We start from the raw sequence: 27308 nt of genomic DNA, 5'->3' as shown, positions 1-27308 counted from the left end.
ACGCTTGCCTTGCCGTTTGATCTCAGTAGACAAAGCCTGGACTAACTCGTCTAGCAGCCTGGCACAGACGTGTGGCACCATCACTCACCTCCACTTACACTTTTGCCTTCAGACACTTCCATTTTCTTAAATTTTCTTAAAGTTTGAGGTCAGCAGGGTCTACAGAGCAGGTTCTAGGACAGCCAGGGCTACACAGAGAAACCCTGACTAAAAAATAAATGATGTGTGTATATATATTTGTATTTCTTATGCTAGCAATTTGTATACAACGCTTGTAGGGCAAGGAATATCTATTCTAACTCCACATGGGCATCTTATCATTGACAAGTTACTCCTGAGGACTCCATTGCCGGTACCATCCAGGGAAAAGAAATAAATACCATGACAGCAACATCACCAAACAAAATCCAACGTGGCAGGACAATTGAAATCAGGCTTGAAGTCATAGGCTCCACAAGGATGGAGTTCTGGGCTTCATCTCTGGCCTTCCGTTGACCAAGGGGGATAAGGAAAATAACAGAAGAAACACAATAACAATACATTAAAGCAAACAAGTATTCCACTGTCCGCACAAAATACACAGTTCTTACTGTGAAGAGGGTAAGAGATAGTGTATAGCCATACTTGAGTGACCGTGACTTGGGGAGCTTGGATCTAGGTTGGCCCAGGTTCCATGCTCCAGTTTCACAGAGTTTTTATAGCAACCAGTACAAAGAGAGTTATAAATATAAACATTTTTAAAAAAATGCCTTGATGGTAACATCAGAGAAACAAGTTACAGAAAGATGAGGAAACTCTGCTACAGCTTCAAATACTTTCAAGTGACATTCTTAGTTTTGGGGTTGCTGGAAGCTACTTACCTGCAAATTGACAAATTCTGAGATGTTTTTCTTTCTAAACCTGTGAACTGCAGAATATCCTGTAAAGAGGTCTCAAGAAATGGCTGTTCACAGAGTTAAAAGGGCGAGGGTCAAAGCGAGTCCAAGATAAGGTATAATTACATCCTGGATTGACAGCATCCCGACCTCTCCACACCATGGCAGCTGTCATTAGTCAGTCAGTCTTTGCTCATATCTTCTCTCCAGGAACTCTCGCTCACAGGAACGACAGAGAGGAGATGGGAGAGATAATGGAGAATAAAAAAAAATGAATGGAGTTAAATATGAGTAAAAGTAAAAGTAATGATCACCTTTGAGACAAAGAAAGGGAGAAAGAAGAGGGTTTAAGAAAAACAGAATAGTATAAGTGGAAAAAGTATGATCAAAAAATAAAGGCAATGCGGGAATAAAGTTGAGCTGATGGGATGCTTAGTAACAAAAGTTGAGTGGCTTTTCCCAAGAAAGATGCTATAAAAAGAACACTAAAATGAATAAAAAGGAAAGTAAGCCTGTTTGTTTGTTTGTTTTAATTTTTGTGTCTTTTTAAAGACAAAGGATTTTCAAAAATCCATTTTCCATCCCCTCTGATATTGGAACCTGCTAAGTTTGGGCAAAGGAGTCGTGAGTCATGGCTTGAGCATGATCCTGTCAGGAGTCAGTGGTCACCTCCAGGCTGATTTTATTTAGGAGCTTTCTTTCTTTGTGTCCTGGGAACTGTGCTGGCCCATATGACCTCCATGACCTGTATCCTGGGAAGGTTTCCACTCACTCCAGAATGCCCCAGCCTGTAAACATGCAGACAGCACGCATCCAAGCCAAAGGGGCATCACCAAGCGCATCAGAGAGCAGGATAATAAACAAAACAGGACACAGCTCTCCAATGGATGCTATAAATTATCTTGTCTATGGGTTTTAAGGCTTTCAAGTCCTGCCCATAATCACCCGCTGGGAAAATGAAGCAATTGTTCAGAGTTCAGTCATCCTAAGCACCAAATAACATATTAGTGAGGCAGTGGTATATCCTGCCTGCCTCAGCTTGGAACCCTCAACCTTCACAGCAATCACCCAGAAACAATGAAGGTAACAGCCCTGATCACCGAGTCCTCTCTGGCCCAAGCTCGTTGAGACCCACGCTTCTCAGTCACTCTGTGCTTACGCACATCCTGCTCTGTGAACGCCTGTTGTAGCATCTCCCATCCAGCCACTGGAACACGATGTGCCCAGCCTCCAGGGTTGTGCCTTGATTTCAGGTCTGAGTGGGTAACTCAGTTCCAATATGCCTCCTCTCATATCTTGTGAGCCTGGCTGTAGCCCCCAGGTGTAGGTAGTGTCAAAATGGCTCTGCTTTCTGATGCTCTCACTGTCACACCAGACCCCACATTGACGTTAAAGCTTGAGAGGCCCATCCACCGCTCCTGCGTCTAGGACTGGCAATCCTATCAGACCTACACTGTGGTTGAGGCTTTGTCTGCTGCCGCAAACCACACAGCTGGGACTAGAGCTGGGGGCCACTTTCTCTGTTGTCTTTCCATTACTCTCTGCCTTGGGCTGTCCCATTGACCCCTTTCTTATTTTTGGGGGTCTTTCTCCATTTTACTCTTTGGAATATTGTGTTGTCCTGACTCTTCTCATTCCAGCAATAAGCTTCTATTCCTCCACCTTACTCTGGAATTCCTATTTTCAATTTTTTCAGCAAAGCTCCCTTTTCCAAAGTGACTGCCCTGATTTATATTGTAGTCAACACTATCTAAGGCTTTGCTTCTTTCCATATCCCCACCAACTCTTGTTATGCTCCATGTTTATGATAATAGCTACCCTCGCAGGCATGCAGTAATATCTCATTGTGGTTTGAATTTAGATTCCTATAATCACTCAGTATGTTGAACTTTTTACAGCCATCTACCGTCTACTTCTTTGTCTTTTTTTTTTTTTGCCCAAGTCCTTTGTCATTTTTAACAGAGGTATTTGTTTCTTACTCTCTTTTGATTAAGTTCCTTGATACTTTTTTATATTAGCCCCTGGTGGTGGGTGATCTTGACTGTCAACCTGATTGGCTTGAGAAGTACCTAGGGTGCTAGTAAAGTATACCAGGTGGGGGCTGGGAGGGCAAGCCAAATAAGATTAACTAAGGGGAGAAGCATCTCATTGACTATGGGCAGCTCCCTTTCCTGCAGGCATGTAGCCCAAGTCGAAGAAAAGGCAAAGTATGTTCTATGCTGTCTAGTGGGCATGCTGTGAGTTGCCTTCCACACCCTTCCTACTATGGAAGACAGGAGTCCCTAAATCTACAAGTTAAATAAACCTCCTCTCCTTAACTAGATTTTATCTGGCAATTTGTCATAGAGAGAGTTTCTAAGCCCCCCTAACTCTGTAAATGACTGGCAAATACTTGTTTCTGGTCATCTCTGTTAGCGATTTTCCTTGTTCTATAGCCCTTTAGCCTGACACAATTCTACTTGCCTCCTTTTGCATTTGCTGTCTGTGCTTTGGGGGTTCTAGCAAACTACACCTAACGCCACTGGCCAGCCTGCCTGTGTTCACTCATTGCTTCATTCCTCCCATCCTTTCTTCTTTCTTTTTGTTTTAGACAGTGTTTCACTATGTGGCCCTGGCGAGCCTAGAACTTGATAAATAGACCAGGCTAACCTCAAACTTACAGAGACAGAGATCTGCCTGTCTGTGCATCCTGAGGTCTGGGATTAAACACGCATGCCACTCTAAGCTTCTCACAGGGGTATTTTTGTTTATTTGGTTTTTGTCTTCTATAGTATTTGCTCCTTTATTTAAGACTGTGTGAGCTGATTCTTGTACAAGCAGTGAAATAGAGGATCCATTATCATACTTTTCCAATTGTCAATGAGATAGATTGTCTTTCCAATAGTGTATTTTGGGTATTTTTGCCAAAAATGAATTGATCGTTTGTTCCTGGGCTCCCTGTCCTAATCCATGAGTGACTGTGTTCAGAAAAACTTTTGATTTGCTTATTATCTCATTCCACATTTCTCCCTGACACTATCAATTTGCACAAACAGACATGCAGAATTCCCTGTCATCTGCTTTTTCAAATTACAGTGTAACTCTGAGGTCTGTTCTATCTCTGCAAATACACACACACACACACACACACACACACACACACACGAGTCTGGACCTTCCTGTCTATGCCTCTGTCTCAGTAATTGTAGGGTTAGTCTGTAGAGGAGCCAAAGTTCAAGTCTCAGCTAAGTTCAAGACACATCACACATTCAGAATGAGAAGCCCTGGGCCCATTGCATCATGGGATACAAAGTACAAACAAATGGAAGAAAAGTTCTAAACAGGAGTACGCAGACTACCATTCTCACAGATTAGTAAGTATGTGTCCCATGTAATAATTTCCTATAAAATAAGTAACAACTGAAAATATTTTAAATTAATGTGTCTAACACAAAAGAAGTTACCTTAGAATTTTAAATGTGATGTAGAATGTGCATGAGTTGTGGGTCTGTGTGTGAGTAAAGAAGCTTCCATCAAAGGTTTCTTCCATGGTAGCTTTCCAGCGCTGGGGAGGGAAAAGCATATGGTAGGAGGTGGGGCCTCCAAATCGGAGGTATGACAAACACCACGTGACTGTTGTTTATGCACTAAAACCTTGAGCACAGAACAAATGCAAGTGTGTGCCATTTGCTAGAATGTTATAGAAGTTTCCACAGATGGTGGTAATTTTCCCACAGAATGACTTTTCAGTTGGATGATTCACATGGTCCTCTGTGCGTGTCACTGACTATATGAGCCATTCTGATGAGAGGAAGATGGATGATAGATAGATAGATAGATAGATAGATAGATAGATAGATAGACAGACAGATAGGAGATAGATGAAAGATAGATTATTATTATGATAGATATAGGATAGATTATTATGATAATAGATAGATAGTAGATAGATTATTATTATATAAATAAATAGAAGGTAGATTATTATGATAGACATATCATTATGATAGATTATTATGGTGATAGATATAGTAGATATATAGTTCACAAAAGAGAAAGAGACAGAGATGAGAGAATCAGAAAGAGCATGCATGTGCCTATGCTGGCCATCCAACCACCTACCCAAATATGATAAACAAGAAATAATGACCAGATAAGATGGAAAGTAGGGAGGTGCATAGGAATGGGTGATCATGAAGATGTGGATATAAAGTGAAGGGGGAAACAGACAATGAGAAAATTGAAGCATGCAATAGTGGAACAACAAGAAACAAACAGAGGCAAGCGGAGGACAAGTCCAGGTGGATCACAGAATGATGGTTTTTATTGAGGCAGACCTCTCCATAGACCTGGTCACAGGCAGTTAGAGTAGCATGGTCATAGAGCATCATTGCAATTATGCAATCAATTCTAATTTATTCAGAGTATACTTATTAGGTACTTAACAGGAAAGTGAAGTGCGAAAATAGGAAGTTTGGATCATTTTTCATTAAAATCCTAAAGTAGCACACAATCCATGTGTGATATAACCCAACTGGGCAGGCATATCAGACTTGGTAAGAGATCAGCCACCTGAGAAAAGCATGCCAGGGGAGTCTGTGTGCATAAACAGGATGTTTGAAAGCATTAGCTTGTCTTTCTAGTATGAAAAGGAATTCTGATTTCAAAAAAACTTAAACATGTTATGGAAACCTAGAATGCTTAATTTTTTATGAACTCACCACATAAGAAAAAGTATATTTATATAACATGTTTTCTTCACTTACTATGTTGCCAGTGTACAAGTTAAGTATTTAAAAATGTATACTGTAGATAATTCTCCTTATAAACAGTTCTATGGTGATTTCTTTTTACTATCTATTTTATTTTTATGCTTCTGTGCGTGTGTGTGTGTGTGTGTGTGTGTGTGTGTGTGTGTGTGTGTGTATGTGCCTGTGGAGGCCAGAAGAGGGCGGCAAATCCCATGAGCAACCCTGTTTTTTTATCATAATTTTAAGTTAACTAATATGTATATTATATCAGAGTACATTAATTATACAAAGTATAGCTCTGTAATTCTTTATATTTTCTAGAGAGCTTTATGCTCATTTCTCTAGAAAGAGAAAATATCCCTTGTAGGTGATTATGGAGGATTCAGCCATGTTTCTGATGTGGGATATCCTTTTATTTATGTGTTGCTTTTATTGATTAATGAATAAAGTTACTTTGACCTATGGCAGGGCAGAATATAGACAGGTTGCAAGAGATATATATATAGAGAGTAGGCAGAGTCAAGGAGATGTCATGTAGCTGCCAAAGGAAAAAGATGCCACCGAAACCTTACCAGTAGGCCACAGCCTTGTGGTGATACACAGATAAATAGAAATGGCCTATTAGCTCAGGCTTCTTATTAACTAACTCTTACATCTTAAATTAACCCTTTCTATTAATCTGTGTATCATCATGAGGCTGTGGCCTACTGGTAAGTTTCCAGCGGCATATTTCTCCCTCAGCAGCCACATGGCGATTTCTTGACTCTGCCTACTCTCTCTCTATTTATCTTCCAGCCTTGCTATATTCTGCCCTGCCATAGGCCAAAGTGGCTTTATTCATTGACCAATAGAAGCAGCACATATACAGAAGGACATCCCACGTCATGTTTTAATCTAAGTAACTAATTTTACTGAACATTTAACAAAAGGATATGACATAACATTGCCACCCTCTTCTGTAGATAGATTTACTATGGGCAGGAAGAAAAATAAATGCATTACTCAAAGCCACATAATTGTCTGAAGTTCCAAGCTCCATTTAGTGCCCACAAAGTTGTTGACATGTTGCGTTTAACAGGAGTCATACTTTGTTGGCAAGGCAAGAATTTCAAGTACTAAGGAACCATGAGAATGTTGCAGGAGAGAGCTGCTTGTTTGCCCTGGTGCCCAGAACCAAAATAATCACACAGAAACTGTATTATTTAAATCACTGCTGGCCCATTAGCTCTAGCTTCTTATTGGCTAACTCTTACACATTAATTTAACCCATCTCCATTAACCGGTGTATTGCCATGTGGCAGTTGTTTGCCGGCAAAATTTCAGCATGTCTGACTCAGGTAGCTGCTCCATGGCATCTCTCTCTCTCTCTCTCTCTCTCTCTCTCTCTCTCTCTCTCTGCCTTCCTTCTCCCAGCATTCAGTTCAGTTTTCTTTGCCTACCTAAGTTCTGCCTTGCTATAGGTCCAACGCAGTTTCTTTATTCATTAACCAGTAAAAGCAACACATAGACAGAAGGACCTCCCACACCATGAGAATGGTATTCTATCTCCACCATCTCCTGAGCCTCCTTGTACTATTAACCCCACTCAAGTCATTTTCTCTCCTTCTTGCGAGTTTCATTTCCTGATGGTGATTCCTGGCATGATAATTAGAATGTTCAACATCCCATAAATGATCCTCACACTACTTGATCTCTCAATACCTTCACCTCTTCTCTGGTGATCCTGCACCATGCCTGACCACCACCACGCTCTCCATTATCCTAGTTATCATCATCATCAGTAGCTGGAACTCTCCACAACTGCTTTGTCAAGCAATCCAGTCTCCAATCGAGAAAGTTTTCATCCATCTGGACCCCTTAATTCTTAACGCTATGACCATTTGACTCTATTGCCTTTAATTTTATTTCATCCTTTACCCTTTGTGTTGTTTCATAAAAGTCACTCACTGGGTTCATCCTCAATTCCCTTGTTCATGTCTCACCTTTTCTTACTAGCCTGGTAAAAATATAACTCTGATTAAAAACAGTGTCTGCATAGACCATGCCCCCACACAGGCAGCTGATGAGGCTGGAGAACCCCCACGTTCCAACACAGTGACTAACCCAACTGGGCTCCCAAGGCTGTGTAACAGTCACAAGGCCTTTCCTAATTCCAAGCCCTCTCCATTTCTGGGACATTTATTTCATACCGTGTCTCCTCAGCCTTCCACACCTCCTCCCTGTCCTCACTCTTAGCTGATGACACTGCTTCCTATTTCCCCAAGAAAAATAGAAGCAATCAGAAAAGAATTTCCGCAAGCTCCCACAAATACATCAACCCACCTACTTGCATCTGTGCCCAAATACTCCATCCTTACTTCTGCTGCTGTGGATGAACCATCTGTGCGCCCAACCAGGGCCAGTCACTCCATGAGCCTTAGATACTATCCTCCCCTTCCTTTGAAGGATACACAGTTACATTTCCCTGTTCCATTGTTTTATACATCTCTCTCCATCGGGTTCCCCCTAACAACACACACACACACACACACACACACACACACACACACACGTGTGTGTGTGCACAGACAGAGTTGTTTCCTCCCATTTTGTCTTTTTCTTCACCCTACCTGCCTTATCAGCTATTGTCCAAATGCCCTAATTCTGTTTATACAAATACACTCTTAAGACTTTTCTGTGTCTCCTTTTTGAGCCCTATGTTTCCTCTGAAAACCATTGTAATAAACCATCACTACTACGTGACCCATGTCAAGTTGAACAAGATCGGCCAGCTCTTAGCCATCCTCATTCTTCATCCATCAGAGACATTTTATAAAGCACTTCCGTGTCCATGAAACTCTTCTTTCATTTGGCTTCCCACTTTTCTCCCTGCTTACCTAGCTTTCTCTGTCTCTAGTCTTTCCTAGTTTTCAATATACTTTTAGTGAGCACCTGCACAGCATTAAGTAGTGTTCAGAGTATTCATGATCTATTTTTATTCATGGAGACACTGATCTGTTGTGATATGAGCGGCGGGGCTGCGTTCCTGGCACCCAGCCGCCCGCACGGCTAGCTTATGCCCCGAAATAATTACACGGAAACTGTATTCTTTTAAAAACTGCCTGGCCCATTAGTTCCAGCCTCTTATTGGCTAGCTCTTACATATTGATCTAACCCATTTCTAATAATCTGTATAACACCACAAGGTGGCTTACCAGGAAAGATCTTAACCTCCGTCTGTCTGGAGTGGGAGAATCATGGCTACTGCCTGACTCGGCTTCTTTCTCCCAGCATTCTGTTCTGTTTACTCCGCCTATCAATTTTCTGTCCTATCAAAGGGCCAAGCAGTTTTCTTTATTAGTTAGCAACAGATAAGATACAAGACCCACCTCCATCACTGATCCCTGACTTTCAGTATCTCTAAAGGATGCAGATAAAGGTAATAAATGTAGTAAATAAGCAAATAAAGATTTGGGGACAAAAAGGAGAGGGAATGTTTATGTTTTAATTTAAATAAGAGACTGGTGAAAATTCACAGTAATGATGGCCTCAGAGCCAAGTATAGTCCACCATGATATCTTTGCCCTGGGCATCCCTAAGGAATTTTCTCTCTCCACTAATATTCTTTTTTCCCATCTTCTTCATCGTTTTTGGGCCCTCATTAACTTCCCTTACTCCACAATGTGGGATCCACTTGTTTCTTTTGCTCCCTCTTGGTAACTGAAGGAGGTGTGTTGATAATTCCCACAGCAGTGTAGGTTTGCCAGTTTCTATGCTGTTTGTTTATTATAGGCTTCCCCCATAATTTTGTATTGATTCTTTTTGAATTTCACATCATGTACTCCAATTCCACTCATTTCCTAGTCCTTTCATATCTGACCTCTACCCTTGTAACCTCCCCAAAAGAAAACAGAAAACTAAAATTTAAAAAAAAAAAAGTCTTATCATGGAAGCTACAACGTGCCACAGTGCATCCCATAGTCTACCCCTCTGTCTAACAAATTTTACTTGCAAATGTTCACTGTGATGAGCCTTTAGTCTGGTTTGAGGCCCCTGGCTTCTACCACACTATCAACAGTAGACTGAGATACCCCTCGGATATCCTGCTGTTGCCATGAATCAAATAGATTCTGTAACCTGGGTTCTGCAGGACCCTTTCACCTGCTCCAACATCTCATAGATGAAATAGATGTTGGCACAGGCCAACTCAAAGCCCAGGATCTGGGCATGGGTGGTAGCTGAGTTGTCAGCTTTCCAGTTCTTCCACACCCATACCACCAGGGCCAGCTCTTCCACCCTGCCCAGGTGAGGGCTGGGGCTAATTCTCCTGCACCCACACCATCAAACCATCAGGGCCAGTTCTCCTGTGCCCATACCACCAGGGCCAGCTCTTGCACACTGCCCAGGCGAGTGGTGGAGCTAGCTCTTCAAATAGCAGCAACTGATGAGGGGTGGGGCCAGCTCTCCCACACCCATGCCCAGGACCAACTAGTCTTATACTGCTTTATCAGTTTTTATGTATTTTGACATTGACTATGTAAATTCAGTCTCTGAATCAATACATCGTCTATTAATGTGGGACTCTGATTATCAATACATTCATTACTTATTGTAATTATTTATGGTACATATGAAATCTTCCTAATGTATTTTATAATCTAAAAATTCCAGCCTTCCTATTGTCCTGATGGGTAGATGTTATTCTCTTATTCTTAAAAAAGAAAAAAAAAAAACAACTTTCCCTTTCATTTTTTCTTCATCTACATACAAATATGCTCTTTTATCTCTCATGTAACTGCTTTTGCTTGTTCCTCTAACCTGACAATCTCAGGCCTTTATCATATAAAGTTATGTACTTTGTATTTATTCATAGCATATTCTATACCTGAATATTAACCATTTGACTATTTTCTTTTTGTCCTTTCCCTTTTTTTTTCTATTTGTAAAGAGAAGTTTTTGTCTGGTTTTTCTTTTCTCCCAGGATTTCTCCCTATCTCTCTCTCCCTTTCTTCCTTTGGTTCTTTTAGGTTTCTTGAGACAAAGTCCCATTCTGTAGCTCAGGCTCAAACTCACAGCACTCCCAGGTCCTGGCATAGCAGGCAGCCACCACTGCACCCAACACAGCTCGTTTCCTGTCCTCTACAGCTTTCCCTCTACTGAGCTGAAGCTGTAAGTCACAGGGATGCTGTGGTCTTCCTAGAAGTTCAACCATAGGTATTTGACAATATAGAAAACCCACGTTTGAACCATCTCTAATCACTAGGATTCCTTCCAACTTACAAACTAACGTTCATTATACAATAGCTGACATTTTCCTGGCTCTGTGTTTCCCTGGCTGTCACTCTTGGTAGCTAGTCCCTAACCTTGGTGACTATTACCCGCCCCTCGCTCCTGCATGCTCGCTGAATCTGGCCTTAGCCTTTCTGTAAGAGATTCCAACCCCATCAAGGAAATCCATTTCTAGTGTCTCATCTTGTTCATGTCTCAAAGTCCAGCATCCTACATGCTGTGTTGATGCCTGCTCTGGACCGTCTGAATTTTTATCTTGTTTTTACTTATAGTTGTGATCCCATTGTGGGACATATTTTGCTAAGAATGAGATACCTAAACAGTTGCATTGCTTGTAAACCCAGTGAAATAAACGTAGTATGTTGTTCCTACTATCCAGATGTTTTACTTCTTAGGAACAAGTAGTATATGGTAGCTGTAGAAATTCCTTTGCAAGTCTGTAACATGTTTGTATTTGCTTTATTTTGTCAAGAATTTTCTTATTGCACTGGGTATTAAAACTGTCAGGTCTACTAAATGAGAGGTAGCTGTGAAGGTAAGAATTCCTCGGAAGTCACTTGGAGGCAGTTTCAGCCAAGATCATATGCTCTTGGAGGTGTGTCGGCACGCTGGAAAGCTGGGAGAGTGCCACAGGGTTCACCAACGACAGCTGTTCTGAAAACAGCCCTGTCTCCTCTTTCCTCTGGGGGTCAAAAATCCCACCATCTGGTGTGAATGACTTGTGAATGTGTGTGTGTGTGTGTGTGTGTGTGTGTGTGTGTGTGTGTGAGAGAGAGAGAGAGAGAGAGAGAGAGAGAGAGAGAGAGACTGGTCTGGCAGCAAAGATGCGCTCTTTTTATACATAAGTGTGTGGCTGGTAAAAAACACAATAGACAAATCAAGATTCATATTAATCTAAAGAACGGGAAAGCCGCTGTATAAAGTTGAGGAACAACGTTGATAAGCATTGCATTTGATCTCTTCTCCGGTGGTTACCTGGAGGCCACCTGGAGGTTGTTTCCCGTACTTTTGAGAAATTTTTCTTACCAAACCATATTTGCAAAGTCTATTGTAATTGGCAAATGGTATTTAAGGTAGACTTCACAAATTCCAGCTGAAAATAACAGTAGGGAAGCTAAGCCCTGTTAGCATGAAGGGGTTAAGTTTGCCGTGTTTAGTTTTTAGGGGGGAAAAATCAAACAATCAAAGAATTCCCCCCCCACCCCCGCATCTCCAAACCCCAGGCAAAACACTGAGATGTTTGTTTCTAGCGGTGATCACACAGCCTTGGGTCTTACACCTTTAAGAGGTCTGAATGCATTGCTGGGCAAGTGTCATGTGTGTTTAAAAGATACGGGGATGGTTAGACACAGCTCCAGCAGAGTAGCTTCTCCACAGTCACGGACTGCCGTTCCAGGTAAAAGCCTGTGACAGGCGCCGGCTGCCTGAGAACGTGGTGGCAGGGACAAATTGTTGAATACATTGGCTCATCAGCAGAGCCGGAAAATTATGCTTCTCAGTCTCTTGGGAACATGTTTCCTCATTTAAAAAAAAAATTTTTTTAATTGTGTATTAGGATCTGCTTCAAAACACAGATGCCCACAAAAGAGCGTTCCATGAAATCTACCAGACCAGATCTGTCAATGGGATCCCGATGCCTCCTGATCAGCTAGAGGACATGGCCGAGAGGTAAGAGAGCGTCTGCTTTTATCTGAGGGCTCTTTAAAAAAAACAAAACGCTAGATGGATGCCTTCGTATTCTTTTTCTCACATTTTTCTCTTCCAAAATGAATTGTTATAATTTTAACAGGGATGCTTACATTTGGTAAATGCAAAGTGGGTTCCCACACAGACGCTACGAGTGCCAACATGCTAATATATTATTAACTGCAGAGAGTGAGTTGGAACGTTCCCACAGCTTGCAGATCAGAGAAACGCTTTCTTCATCATAGGCTGTGTTTTTATTCAATACTGTAAGGAACATTATGTAACATTGCAAAAACAGCTTATAAAAGAAACAGATGAGAGATGTGTTAGCAGAGGAGAGAGCTAAACCAAGGACTTCAATCAATCCTGTTTTCCCTTGAAGCCCGAGCTAAGAAAGGAATCGAATGCCCTGACCGTGAGCAGGGAGAGTTTAGGAGGCGGCGGTGTAACAGGTTCGGCTAGCCTCCCCCAGTTACTATTAGTTACATCCTGTGAATTCTCCCTGTCTCTTCCTAGGTTTCATTTTGTGTCCTCCACATCCGAGCTGCACTTAATGAAAATGGAGTTTCTGGAACTGAAGTACCGTCTGCTGTCCCTGCTGGTCCTCGCCGAGTCGAAACTGAAGTCTTGGATCATCAAGTACGGAAGGCGAGAGTCCGTGGAGCTACTGCTGCAAAGCTATATCGTGAGTCGCTCGCACCCTGACAGAGTCCCACGTTGAATTTAAAGTGTGAAACACCGCTTTGTCCAGCGGGTGGGAGTGGAGGTATTGAGCTTTTCACAAACACCTGGAAAGATCGGCTTGGATGCTTTGGAATTTGTTGTTGCAAATTCTGACTTTGGGAGAGTTCCCAACAATAACCGTCCCCCAAACCTAGGGATGGAGCTTTATTACTGACGAAAAGGGTTGTGTGTGTGTGTGTGTGTGTGTGTGTGTGTTTGTGTGTGTGTGTGTGTACTCACATGCCTTTACTTAAAACCCCATTAGTTCTTTAAGACTGCATTACTATATTATCCTCCAGCCTTCTATGCTCCCAATGGGAGAAAATGTCTACATGGGGATTGTCCACATGTTAGATTTGCTGCATGAGTCTCTTCCCAGGACTTACGCCTGTGTGTACCCAGGCAATAGGGGAATTTTGTCTACAAATCTCTGTACAAATTGAACTTTTAAGGAGTACTCATGTTCTGGTCTAGATAATCCCAACTCTATCTAGAAGAACAGCCCAAATTTATTGAAAGAATGTGGCTGTCCCTTTTATATACAGTTTATAAACTATGTTTAATAAAGTCCATTTATTTCCCCTTAGTCTGCTAATCATGCCCCTACACAAATTCTTGGCAACCTTTGATGGAAAGTATTCATGTTAGCACTGCATCTCTGCCCTGTCCTCTGACGTTTGTTCAAGCACAGATTCCAGATTACGAATCACTAAACTCCTAACATACTGGCTTGCTGCAACCTGATCAGTCACAGTGAGCTGCAGAGAATATGCTTTAACTCATAGTAAAGTCGTTTCCTTTGCCAGACTCTTGGAAACATCATCAGCTTTGTTATATTTTCATTTTGTCCTTTAATTGATATGTGAGCTACATGTGAATTTGAAACAAACCAAAAAGATTTTTTTTTTTAATGAGGTGGTTAGTCCTTCTCTCTAGATCCACTAAAATGGTCTAGAAAACATTTGTTTCCAAAACTGAACTCTGTTAGGATGTTTTCCTTTATTCATTTGTAGCTATTTTGGTAAGGAAAGGAAATCCATTTTTAAAATTCTAGTAAATGCTTCAGTCTCATAAATATTAAATGGAGGAATAAATTCGTATCTTCAGCTTTAGTCATGGCAAACAATGCACTCTGTGCCCAGGAGTTAATTACACGGGCTCCATCCTTTGTTCCAGCTATTTACGAACAGCCAATCAGGTTTGGGTACCTAATAGGGCTGCCTTACCAGGTCGATGTTCCAAACAATGATATTAATAATTCTCTTCAAGCTTCTCGAGAGATATATAAATAGAGAGTTGATGTTCAAGACAAAAAGTCAGTACTTCCTGCCCACTCCGTAGAGTTCACTGAAAGGCTAATTTCAAACTGCTCTGCACATTTCTCCTCTGTGTGAGGTGGACAATCACCCTACATCCCAGCAGCTTTCACTGTGGGTGTACTGTATCCTAGTGAAGAGGCCCTAGTTAAAGCATCCATAAGTGGTTTTCGGGTCCTTTTGGTTGAATAATTCCAATGACTGTGTGTCTTTTAGTGCTTCCCTTTCTCCCTCAAGGAAGACCCTGCCAGCTAAGTGTTTTCGCATACACTAAAACATTGATACAGCAGTATGCAGCTGGCTCGGGAGTTTCTGCGTCCCAATCCTGTGCTCACGGTGACACACATGGGAAGAAACTGGAGTCCGAATTTGAGTCTAGATATTTCCAAATCAGAAACCGTTCTTGGCAGGCAGGTGCCAATAATACTCTCTAAATACATAACCTGTGAAAAAGCCAACTTCAAGACCAAAGTTATTGATGTTTATTGAATTGTAGTGAATTAAAGAATTTTGCTTCATAAATATTAGTTCTTTGTAATATGTTTCAAATTGAGCGATGTTTTGCTCTTGCACACTATGGTAGTTTGACTGCCCCTCTCGCTTGTTTGTGGCCATGGCAACATGGTAGAAAGCTGAGGGGGACTGAAATGCTGTCACGGGGACCTGTGTCCTAGTCATTCATAACCCCCAGGACTCTGGAATGACTGACGTTTTTATGATGTTGTCTTTCCTGAGTGTTTCACATTTTATCATGATGGTAGTGGTGGTGGTAAAATCAGAGATTCTGGACTGGAGAGATAGCTCATCCATAAAAGGCGAGGCTCACCACCCACAATAAAGCAATTCTTCGACAGGGTAGACTTCCTACACTTCTTCCTTCTGTGCCACGCCCCGCAAAGAGTCCCTCATCCTTTTAGAGTTTTAAGGAAAGTCATTCATTTCAGAACAGCTCATTTCAAAAAGTATAAAGATTTTCATTGAACTGTAGGGACAATTGTTGGCATCTAATTCTTTCCTTCCTTACTTAAAAAATTGCGTTTTCTAATAAGCAAAATGATACTGAAGCTATCAAGAGTCATTGTTCTTGGAGTCAGTTCCCAGTGAGACATGAATCACATGCAAAAGAAAAAGGAAACACGTGTTTTAGGGTTGGAGAATTATGGACTATGCTTCCTAGCTGGGGTATAAGCCAATGAGTACTTTAAATCCTTGAAAAATACACCCATGCTAATTGTGAAAAAATTAGACCACGTGGGTGATTGAGGTGGTTCAGCAGATAAACTCTTGCCACAGAGCCTTCTAACCTGAGTAAGTCAGGGATTCACATGGTTGGGCGGGAAGGGAAGAGAAGCAACTCCCTCAAATTGTCCCCTGGCTTTCGCAAATACGCCATGGCCCACATGTGATGACAGACAGAACATACAGACAAATAAATAAATATAATAATAGATTTTTTTAATATTTAAAATTTTAAATTAAAATTAAAACATTTAATATTTAAAAGTTAGAACATTTGTTATTGATCAGGGATTACAGATACGTTGATTTCAGAATTGTTTACAGTGATCTTGCTAATTAACATGTAATGTCCATTTTTGCTATGTAAATGTAATATACCATTTCTATTCTTCATATAAAAAAGATTGTGGAGATTGCAAAATTCAACATAAATAACATGACTAACACGACTATCTTTATCTTACAATTGACAACATTTTTTTAATGTAAATTATCAACCTTGATTAAATTTTATAGGATTTATGATTATCTTGCCTAGCTCTCTCTAAGGGAAATTAATGAATTTTTAATTTAGTATGTTTATATTTTGAAGGCAGAAAAATGTTCTTACTCCCAATGTTTGGCTTCAAAGTCATAAGTGTTACTTCAACTTTTCTTATCATTTGTGCTAATAGTGAGTTTGATTCAGAAACCCAGTTTTCACCAGATTTTTACTAAAGCAAAGGAACCTTGTCATTTTTACTTAAAATGTATGTTTTCCTGAGAGGTAGTCTAGCACAGTGAAAGGGAGCCCCAGCAGGGCGTCCTCTGAAAATGGCTTTCCCAGACAAACGTGTCCCAATGGCATGTCCGTAGTTAGCAAAAAAAAAAAAAAAAAAAAAAAAAAAAAAAAAAAAAAGGGGGGGGTCCAAATTACAAAGACCAATAAAAGCCTGAAATAACAAATGGGATTTACTTTAAAAATTAGTTGTGTAACTATTCTAAAAGGAGAGCTCAAAGATAAGGAATCATTTGATTGTATTCTTACGTCTGCTTCAATTGTTAGGCCAAAAACAAACATAGAAATAGGTCATTTTTTATTCAGTTGTGGTTAATTTGCCAACTAGTCAGGCAAATATCTTAAGTCGACCTGGTCACTACAGTGTATGTCATTGTCATACTATGGTCATACTCTATTCTCAGCTGAACATAATAAACCCTGTTGAAGTCATTCAATAAAATATCGGGCCTGGAAGCCCCCTCTGTCGTAGAATTCATAGATTTCCACATTCACTTTATTTCTAGAGAAAAATTGATAAGTGTTCTGTAAATATAAAATAGTCTTCATTGTAGTTAATACATCATCCTTTAAATGTTTATGTTGAAACAAGATAAAGAGTGGTAAAAATCGAGGCGTGTCTATGAAATTGCTTTATGAACTCTTTTTTGCTTCTACATGGAGCATGAATTAGCATATTTTACAGGGCTCTGAGCATACTTTCATGAGTCCAGTTTATGAAGCCTGACTTTGCATCGTATCGTAGTGATGATCCCTCTCAACTCGGTTTAATTGATTAAACCTTTTCCTCTTCTTTTTCCTTTTCTCAATTAAACTCTTAAAATCCTTTCCACTCATAGGAGACTTTAAAGAGGGTTTGGACACACATGCTCAATTACAACTGTATTAATTTTCTACTGTAAGTAGTCAGAATAATCTTTTAAACATGAGGGGAGTTTGAGCATTAATAAAAACAAAATTTACCAAAGATTTATGTATGTATGTTCTGAATTTTATAGTTTTATTTTATATGCAGGCTATGTGCAGACATACACATCGCTCTTTCTTAGTCTGTAATTCTTATACTAGGTAATTGGAATATGAAAGCATCGATAATATGGACAGAATATGCAATTATTTTTAAACTTCTCCTTTTTATTTCAGGAAAGCATTTCCACTGTGGTTTATTTTTAGCTGGAAACTCCTCAACGCAGTCATTCATCCACCAGGGCTAATGTTGAAGAGCAACAGACTTCCGCAGCGCCGACACAGTGGGACATTAAAATGTTCCCCCAGATTTAGCTCTTTCTAAATGTTAGGCCCAGATCCTCTAGAGCAAATTCTGTTCTTTAGGAAAACAAACCTCTGTGTGGTCAAGAAATAGAATATTTTCTCAGTCTGGTGTTGAGTTGGTATTGAAAACGTAGGCACAATCTGTGGACTTTGTCCTACCTGAGTAACCCCTGACAGTGGGATATTGTACTTGCTGGTAGAATAAGGTTGGCAGAATTGGATAAGATGCCCATAAACCTACGAATTAACCTTTTTGTTTGTACAGAGCCCTAAAATTTGCTCTCTGCTAACCAAGTGTGTCCCTTTTCTTAGTCTTTTATAGAAAACAGCAAGTTCTTTGAACAATATGAAGTGACATACCAGATCCTGAAACAGACAGCTGAAATGTACGTCAAAGCAGATGGCTCAGGTAAGGCACACTGCTGGATTTGCTGAGGGGGTGTGGTAGGAGGGAGAAGAGTAGATGAGGATAATTGGGGTGAATATGTCCAAATTCTGTATTTGCAGGCATGAAAATGTCACAATGAAACCTAGCACCCTATACAGTTGATACCCACTAACAGTAAAAGTAATTTGTTGCGATGCTAACTTAAGTAGAATTGAAAACCAACAGGCTTCTATGGAGTTTATTGGTTTTTACTGTGATTTTTTTTAATATCTTCATGACTGAGCCTTTATCTAGGAGAGGACTGAGTGGTTTTGTAAGATGTCTGCCTTGCACAATGGCTTTTTTCCTGTGTGCAATCATCTAAGCTAGAACAAAATAGGCACTCACTTTTCTCTGCTGCAATTTTTCAGCCTAGTTTCAATTCCGAGGGGATTAAAGGCAATAAAAAAAAAGTGGAATAACTTGAATATAGATGTGAGAGCTTAACTTACTGTGAAGATAAACTTTGGAAGATATGTTTGCTTACAATTTGTAAATAGCTGCCATAATTGTTGGAAATGGAATCTTGTATGTCCGGAAGATGCTCATGCCTCCAGTGCATAAGAACACGGGAAAAACATATAGGGGGATTTTAAGTCCAGAAAGGAGATCATCACTGGCTATTTCTGATTCAGTGGAAGAAGCTGAGAATGTGATGAAATTCATGAATGAAACCACTGCCCAGTGGAGGAATCTCTCGGTGGAGGTGCGAAGCGTGAGGAGCATGCTGGAGGAGGTGCTTTCCAACTGGGATCGCTATGGCGACACTGTGGCTAGTCTTCAAGCCTGGCTGGAGGATGCTGAGAAAATGCTAAGTCAATCTGAAAACGCCAAGAAGGTAAGGCCAAGGAAAAGGCGTGCTGCAGAGTCGTGAAGGAGAGATTTCTCACTGCAGAGTGCACTAGGAGCTGACAGATATCTGCAAGCGTGACCCGAGGCCTCTCTTTCGAGATTTACCCCTAGGAGAGTTAAATGAAATTAGACCTGTGGATACTGGCTAGTAAAGTTCTATTAAAACAGTTCCCTGTGAGATGGATCCCTGTTCAACTTTTTCATTCAGCAGGGCAGTAAGTGATAGTAATCAACTAATAACAGAGGGGTAGCCAAATCTAATGAGCAATAGAGGGTGCTATATACATACTGAGGTCTATATAGATGGACCTGTCTAGGGCTCAGGCTTTGTACAGTTCCTATTCAGGCTGTGATTTCCTATACAAGGCATACACACACACACACACACACACACACATACACAGGACTGAATCTGAGTGACAGTACACACTCATGGAACAACTGGGTCGCCACCACTTTGATCTCTTTAGATATTCACTTTTGGGTTTTATAACCACTCAATTAAGAATTTTATTGTGCATAGGAGTGAGGTCTTTTTCTGTTTTATTTTTTACTATATCTAAGCATGTATGAGTGTGTGTGTGGCAGTAACTGTCTTATTCCAATATCCCTTACATGGAAATAGCAAATAAAATGGACAGTCACATGTATGTATGAGTAAATACACAGACAAATTTGTTTGTATATGCAATGCATGCAATTTTTATCTAAACCTGATGTTTTCACGTGGAAAGTCAGTATTTGTATAAAAGGCATTATACTGTCAAGCTTCCGTAAAGAAGGACAATACATGTATTGGAATGAATTACCTCTTTTATTATTAATCAGTTATCCAAGATTTGTTCATTTGTTGCATGTTTGTACCAACCAAGGCAGCATTTTAATATTGTTCTCTTGTTTCTTCATTGATGTGGATTAAATATTCTTGTATACCTAAAGAAGGCAATAAGCGTAGACCATGCAGATTTGGGCCTTTGCTATTCAGATGAACAATGCTCCGGTATGTGTCATCTGTGATGGTTGGATCCAAAGAAATGTAACAGCCAGGAACAGGAGTGTTCCCAGCTCTTTGTGTAGGAAAGCCTCCCACACATGGCTTATGGGATGAAGTCGGAGTTACATTTGCACTGTGATGAGTGTGTGCATGTGTGAACGCATGCGCCTAATCTGAGATGAGACAGAAGTTGTTTCGCTGCCAAGTGCATTCCCTTATGTAAATAAGAAAGGAGGCTACTGTGTTCAATGTCCATGACCAAAATGTCTGACCTAAAAATGCTTTCTTTGCTATGTGGATGTAATACATATACATGTCTACGTATATTCCGATTTGAGACTGTTTGCACTCTTTTCTTGGTACAAACAGCAAGAAAACGTCTCTGATGTTTGAGGAACCGATTGCCTCTTCATATAGAAAATGAAAATAAGTAAATGGTCTCTTGTTTTATTTCATCTTTAACAATACACCCCATAAACCGGGCGGTGGTGGCGCACGCCTTTAATCCCAGCACTTGGGAGGCAGAAGCAGGCAGATCTCTGTGAGTTCGAGGCCAGCTTGGTCTATAAGAGCTAGTTCCAGGACAGGAACCAAAAGCTACGGAGAAACCCTGTCTCAAAAAATCCAAAAAAAAAAAAAAAAAACAAAAAAACAAAAAAAAAAAACCCACCCCATAGATGTTCTTTGAAGACAGGATGAGGTGTACTGGCTTGTGCCTGTAGTCCCAGCTCCTTGCCTGACACAGCTTGAGCCTGCAAGTTGGGGACTAGCCTGGGCAGCAGAGTAGGGCCCAACTGTAAAAAGCAAACAGATGGACTTGGGAGACAGCTCAGTGAGTAAAGTATTTGCTAAAAACTTGATTTGAGTCCCCAGACTCCATGTAGAAATATGCAGGTGTCTTGGCTCATGATTGTAAGTCCTGCTGTGGGGAGACAAAGACAGATGGATTTCTGTGACTCACTAACCGGCCAGACTAACACAACTTGGCGAGTCCCAGGCCAGGGAGAGACCCCAGCTCAAAAGAAAACAGGAAAAAAAAAAAACCCAGCTGGATGATGGGACCACTGATGCCTGAAGGAAGATGTTGTTCTCTAGACTTCTGATGCACGTGCACATACACACAAGGACAACCATAGAACCAGGAGCATGCACGCACATGCGTGTGCACGTGTACACGTAAAAAAAGAAAAAGATAGAAAACAAAGACATCTGGCATTTCTAGCTCATATTTTGAAATTTTATTTAAAAATCCAGTTTTGGAAGACAGCTGAAACCTATCTTAAAGCTTATGCACCCTTTATTTTCGTATCCATTATTGGATACAAGCGCATGTCCTTTCTTGCTTAGGATTTTTTTCGAAATTTGCCCCACTGGATGCAGCAGCACACAGCCATGAACGACGCTGGCAATTTTCTGATCGAGACTTGTGATGAGATCGTTTCCCGTGACCTCAAGCAGCAGTTGCTGTTGCTAAACGGGCGTTGGAGGGAGCTGTTCATGGAAGTCAAGCAGGTATGTCTTTCAGATCTCCGCTCACTTCGGGTGTGCGTGGTATCGATGTGGCAAGCTGTTTGCTGACAGGTATTTTACTGGACTTATTACGGTAGAATATAGAAGTGTTTAAAACTGTGTGTCATTGCTAGCCCTTCATTCTTTGCTGCGTATGATGGAGGAACATTAACAGAATGCAGCATTTGGTTAAGGATTATATTGGCATATGGAGCCTGCATAGACAGGGGGATTTACTTTTCAAATCCTGGCTCTCCACTGCATGCTTTCTCCTTTTTTCCCCCCCTATCAAAGTAACTGGATTCACTTCAAACTTATTTAAAATAAGTGTCAAGAGCTAGAATTTTTCTTGCCGTTTCTGAGACCGTGTATGACACAGTGAAGGCTATGAGTCTGGGATCAATGACACAGTGAAGGCTATGAGTCTGGGATCAGAGCTGCACGGCTTTCACTCGCTTCTCTCCACCGTCTCCTCACAGTACGCAAGAGCTGACCAGATGGACAGCATGAAGAAAGAATGCACAGACTACACTACCACCCTCTCTGCTTTCGCAGCCGAAGCCCACGGGAAACTCTCAGAGCCCTTAGAAGTCTCTCTAATTAATGTCAAGTTATTAATTCAAGACTTGGAGGTAAGAACTTTCTGAATCAAAAAAAAAAATGAAAATATACTGTGAAAATAAAAGCTAGCCAGTTGCTGAAGTCATCAAAAAAGCTGTTTTCCTATCTTAAGAATCACTGATGGGTTGACATGTTTGTTGACTTTTATAGAAAATAAACTTGAATTTTAAAATGATACCTTTCTTTGGAACATATAAAGCAATTTCAATATAGTTTTTCAACATGGGATTGTTTTCCTACGTACAAATTATGAAATATTAGGAAAAAACTAAGACAACTTTATACAGGACTTCCAAAGAAATGACCTAAACAGTAAAGGGTTTTTTTTACATGAATTTGGCATTTACATCTTCCTAAGAGCCGATAGATCTCAAAGTGAAAAAAAAATGGGATTATTTAATGACAGAAGAAACTTGAACAATTGTTTTGAATGAGAAAAGTAGACCAAAGTGTTGTCCTTTTGATTTTTATAAAACTTTTAAAAGTACCAACACACACGAGAAAAAAAAAAAGAAACAGCAGTGGTCAGACTTTAGTCTCCACTGCATGCAAGGATAAGAAATTAAAATTTCCACCATACCAAATTTCTAATTTTCTCTAGTGACAATAGGTTTTTTAAAAAGTAAATTTCAGTTTAATTTTTAAAATCAGGATTCCCCCATGTTATTTACATACATTACATATTTCCAGTTCCCATTAGCATATTTTAGAAAGTATAAATATTACGTCAACTAATCTTGGTGTTGAGTTAGGAATATTTGATTACTTTAAAAGAGAAATTTTAATGCATGCATTAGTATAGTGTTGCCTGCATGACACTTAGAAAGGGAAATGATGGCTTTCCTATAGGAGCCGGTGGTGAGGATAGAATCTTACACAGTGCATATTGATTTTTGTCCCGCCCTATGTGGGATTCTGCAATTGATGTGAGATGGGTTATACACTAATTGAGTGACTTCAATGACTGACACAGGATATTGAGAAGAGGGTGCCCGTGATGGATGCTCAGTACAAGATGGTCACCAAGACAGCACACCTCATTGCCAAAGAAAGTCCCCAAGAAGAAGCTAATGAAATGTTTACAACTATGTCCCGGCTCAAAGAGCAACTCTCCAAGGTGGGAAAACACTTCACACTACCACATACTGTGGGACAGCCATACTGCCTGAAGTTGCTTCCTGCATCCTTGGTTACCCATGGGCACATCCTCGGCTGCTCCACTAATTATTATACCTTTGGGCCATACTGAGATTCTTGATTTAGAAACTTTGATATATATTTGAAAATGGGACGGTGATACCAGTTGACACCTCTCTTAACTTAAGCTCTGTTTCTGTAGAAAAATCTTTGGCTTTGAGTGTTTGTATTGCGTAGTTGTTGATACTATACTGTTTTAGAGACAAGACCTCCCTGTGTGTCCCTGACTGTCCTGGAGTTCACTAGGGAGACAAGCTGGACACATACGTCCATCAGTCCTTCTGCCTTTGTTTTCTGGGTGTTGGGATGACAACAGTGTCTATCCAGTCTTGTGTACACCATGTTTTCTTCCTGCTGTTTGGGATGCAGGATGCTGATGACCTTTCTCTCCAGCCTGGGAAAGATCAATAAAACACAATGAGTTGGCACATAGCAGTAGAGTCTCTTAGGGTTGTTTATGGGAAGGGCTGTGGAGTCTCTCTGACATAGAGAGGCAGGAGCTTTCAGTTGAGAAGCTTATATGTCAACAGTATGTTCTAGAATGTAAATGTATTTCTGTGTATTCACCTCTGCAACAGCGTAACAAAAGGCAATATTTCCTTCAAATATTGTTTGTGAAACAGTGCTGGGATAGCTATCCCATTAATACTTTCATTGTTAATATAGACCTACTCTCTTTCCTTGGTCTTCTGAAAGTACCCATAGTGCTTTGGATGAAACTTTGAGATAAGAAGGAGGGAGGTGATTTCCTTAACAATTATAAGAGCCTGGAGTTCAATGTAAAGTCAGCCAGACAGAAACCTTATAGAACTCTGGGGTACTGAGAACTTGGGATGGCACCATGAAGATAATGAAGATGTAAAGATATTAAAAATAAAGACAGACAAGGGCTGGGCAGTTTAGACTGGGTCGGCATCGGCATCCTCTGACATGGGAGCCTTCATGAATAATTTGGTATATAGCATGTTCATGGAACGAATATGACATTGACAGACAAGCAAAGCCTAGAGCTGGTGAGAGGAAGGAAGATGGGCATCTAGAAGAGGTGGTTAGCAGGTTTATCTAGGCACAGAGTTCACGTGCAAGAGCTCAAGAACATCAACCTTTTGCCTCATGTCCTCTAGGCAATGTGGCAATAATTCGTGACTGCCTCAGATCAGATTTCAGTGCCAAAGTGAAAGTCAATAGCGTGGTGTCTAAAGAGGAACTTGATGCCATCTGCCTCTTCTTTGGTAATAATTTTCATGGTGACGTGCCATCCAGATGGACAACTTAGATGAATTTTCATGAGAAAACTCCACAGTCCTTCATTTGTCTCAGTGGTGTAGTATTTTTGTGGGCTTTTTTTAAAAACAGCAAAGCTTAATCACATAGCACAAAATAAAAGAACCCTCTTCAGAGATGTTGAAGCGCCAAGCGACCATCTTACGAAAAGTTCTTGCGAACTAAGCACCTTGATGGAGCTTTGAGGACCTAATGGCTTCTCATGGATTTTTTTGTTTTTGTTTTTCTCCACTTTGAAAGGTCAAAGAATGCTATTCCCCGCTATTGTCTGAGGCCCAGCAGCTGTCAGTTCCTTTGGAAGAACTGGAGACGCAGATCACGTCCTTCTATGACTCACTTGGGAAAATCAATGAGTTTATATCCATTCTTGAGCATGAAGCCCAATCCAGCTCTCTTTTTAAACAAAAACACCAGGTAAGAAAAATCCCTTTCAGAGACAGCCTTATTTTAAAGTGTATTTAATAAGATTGGAGCATTTTTGACTGTCATAGAATTCACTTGTTGAGGGGTTTTTCATTTGTTCTTTAGGAAGAAAAGGGAAAATGTGTATATGTTCAAGGTTTTCATCCTTTTGTTGACTTTCTTTAGAGAATTCTCATACTGATGCTCTGCACATGTGTCTCAGAAGTTACCTCATTAGCTGATAACATGCTTAACTTCTTCTAAAATTGCACAATTTTCTCATGCCTTGATTCCTTGTGTATATGCTTTCAAAATGTATAAATTAATTATGTAATTGTACTCCATTTCAACCAGGTCTGGAGAATATGTCTTTGATTATGGGAATAAGTCTATTTGAATAACCATAAAACTATGTAAATTTGCTTGCTCTGAATTTTTCTATTTATATTTAGTGAGCAGGGTTATGTGCTCAGAACCTCCCAGTGAGGGGTGTATTTAAATAACCTATTTGTTTGGCTTATTGTGAATGGGTTGGTCCTTCAGATGAGGGTGTGAGTGTAGGAAACCTTCACCACTCACTACACTAACTGAAATAAATTCATAGAAGGGGTAGCCTCAGCTAGCAGGGGTAGCCTCAGCTAGCAAATGGAGCAGCATGTCTGAAATGAGTGATAGGATAGTAAGAGTTTAGGCTTGCCATAGCACATGGCTAAGTATTTATTAACCTTACTTTCTTCATCTTAAGCAAACAGTGGTCACATATTACAATAAATATTCATGATTCATAACACTATTATTATGGATAGTATAGTAACAATCATTATTAGAACATTCTATTCTAATGATATAAAGGCATATAGAATAAAGATTCATTTATTTTGAGGAATGGTAACATTCCCCTATTTTCCTAAATTACTCTAAAATATGGTTCAATAATCTTGCCATCATTAGATTCATATATTATTGACAATAAATGTTAACATATTTATAATATATTTTCAGTCTCTACCCTTTGAACTCCTAATTGTTTAAAAGGAAAAGGTATGCCCCGATTCTATTTTATTAAAACAAAAAGCCTGCTTTAAGGATTTGCCTTTAGGTGATCAAAATGGCATCCAGATGAACAGTGTGAATGTTTTCTTTTTAAAACATTGAAAGCACAGAAAAGCAAGTGATGTGCATCCGGGACAGAAGTGACTCTCATCTCCAGGTGGGCTAGACTGTGTCCACTCAGAAGGATGCAAGGCCGAGAGGCAGAAGGAAGGGGTCTGCCCATCACTATTTCATCACGTTTAAAGGGGGTGGCAAGAGCAAGCAGTTCCCCAGACTGGTCAGTCTTCCACTGGCTTTGATAGGTCTCATTAGGGAGGTGGATCTCTTGGCCTGCATCCTTTCAAATCTATCACGCACAAGTGATGTAAAAATGGTTGCACTGGGTTCACCAAAGGAAGTGTGTGCTGTGTTAAATTTACTTAGCATAATCAAAACCTGATAAATAAATTAGTTTTGATTGTTCTCTTGAAAAGCCATAAACCTGCCTAACAGCCAGTTGGGAGAATGCAGGAACTAGATTGCTTTTATACCCTGTCATTTTCTTAGTGTTAATAAGATGTGCATGAAGCATGAAGAAGTCTAAATCCTCACTGTGACATTTAAATGCCTGTTATAAAAAGCACTGATCTCAATGATTGCTTAAATCAAGTTCTTTTGAAAAGAACTTGTTTCTCTGTACTTTTGAGTTTACTTATTGCTCATTAAAAGTCTAAACGCGGTACAATGTTATTACTTACACTGGTGCCTCCCTCCCTCTCTTCCTCCCTTCCTCTCTTCCTCCCTCCCTTTCTTCTTCCCTCCTTCCCTTTCATTCCAGCAATACTTAATACCACCATGTCTTTCCTTTCGCTGTAGGAACTGTTAGCTTGTCAAGAAAGCTGTAGGAAAACCTTGACACTCATTGAGAAGGGCAGTCAAAGCATTCAAAAGCTCATCACCTTGAGTCCTGTGTTAAAGCATTGGGACCATACAAAGTTGCAGAGACAGATAGCAGATGTCCATCATGCCTTCCAGGTAAGTCATGTCCCTGCTTTAGACATGGAAGTCCAGGAAAACAGAGAGCCAGGACAAAACACCTCACT

The 27308-nt window shown here is 40.3% G+C and overlaps 1 protein-coding gene across 4 annotated transcripts in view; it reads left to right on the top strand.

Moving 5' to 3' along the window:
• Positions 1-27308, top strand: part of Syne1 (spectrin repeat containing nuclear envelope protein 1) — a 461524-nt gene that overhangs the window by 132702 nt on the left and 301514 nt on the right. For 3 of the 4 annotated variants that reach the window (XM_041680032.1, XM_041680030.1, XM_041680029.1), the window contains 9 exons: positions 12429-12541; positions 13076-13244; positions 18200-18296; positions 18950-19152; positions 21508-21672; positions 22149-22301; positions 23264-23407; positions 25012-25185; positions 27082-27240. In XM_041680032.1, the coding sequence (XP_041535966.1) occupies positions 12429-12541; positions 13076-13244; positions 18200-18296; positions 18950-19152; positions 21508-21672; positions 22149-22301; positions 23264-23407; positions 25012-25185; positions 27082-27240 (1377 nt within the window). Of the gene's footprint in view, positions 1-12428; positions 12542-12868; positions 12975-13075; positions 13245-18199; positions 18297-18949; positions 19153-21507; positions 21673-22148; positions 22302-23263; positions 23408-25011; positions 25186-27081; positions 27241-27308 lie in introns of those variants that run through there. The other variant, XM_041680033.1, reaches the window with a different exon arrangement.

The sequence above is a fragment of the Microtus oregoni genome, unplaced genomic scaffold, assembly GCF_018167655.1.
Source record: "Microtus oregoni isolate MIOR12 unplaced genomic scaffold, Mior012 000033F_ref0000390, whole genome shotgun sequence".
In the NCBI taxonomy this organism is placed as follows: domain Eukaryota; kingdom Metazoa; phylum Chordata; class Mammalia; order Rodentia; family Cricetidae; genus Microtus; species Microtus oregoni.
The sequence above is the reverse complement of the archived record's forward strand: the minus strand, read 5'-3'. Positions and strand labels throughout refer to the sequence as shown.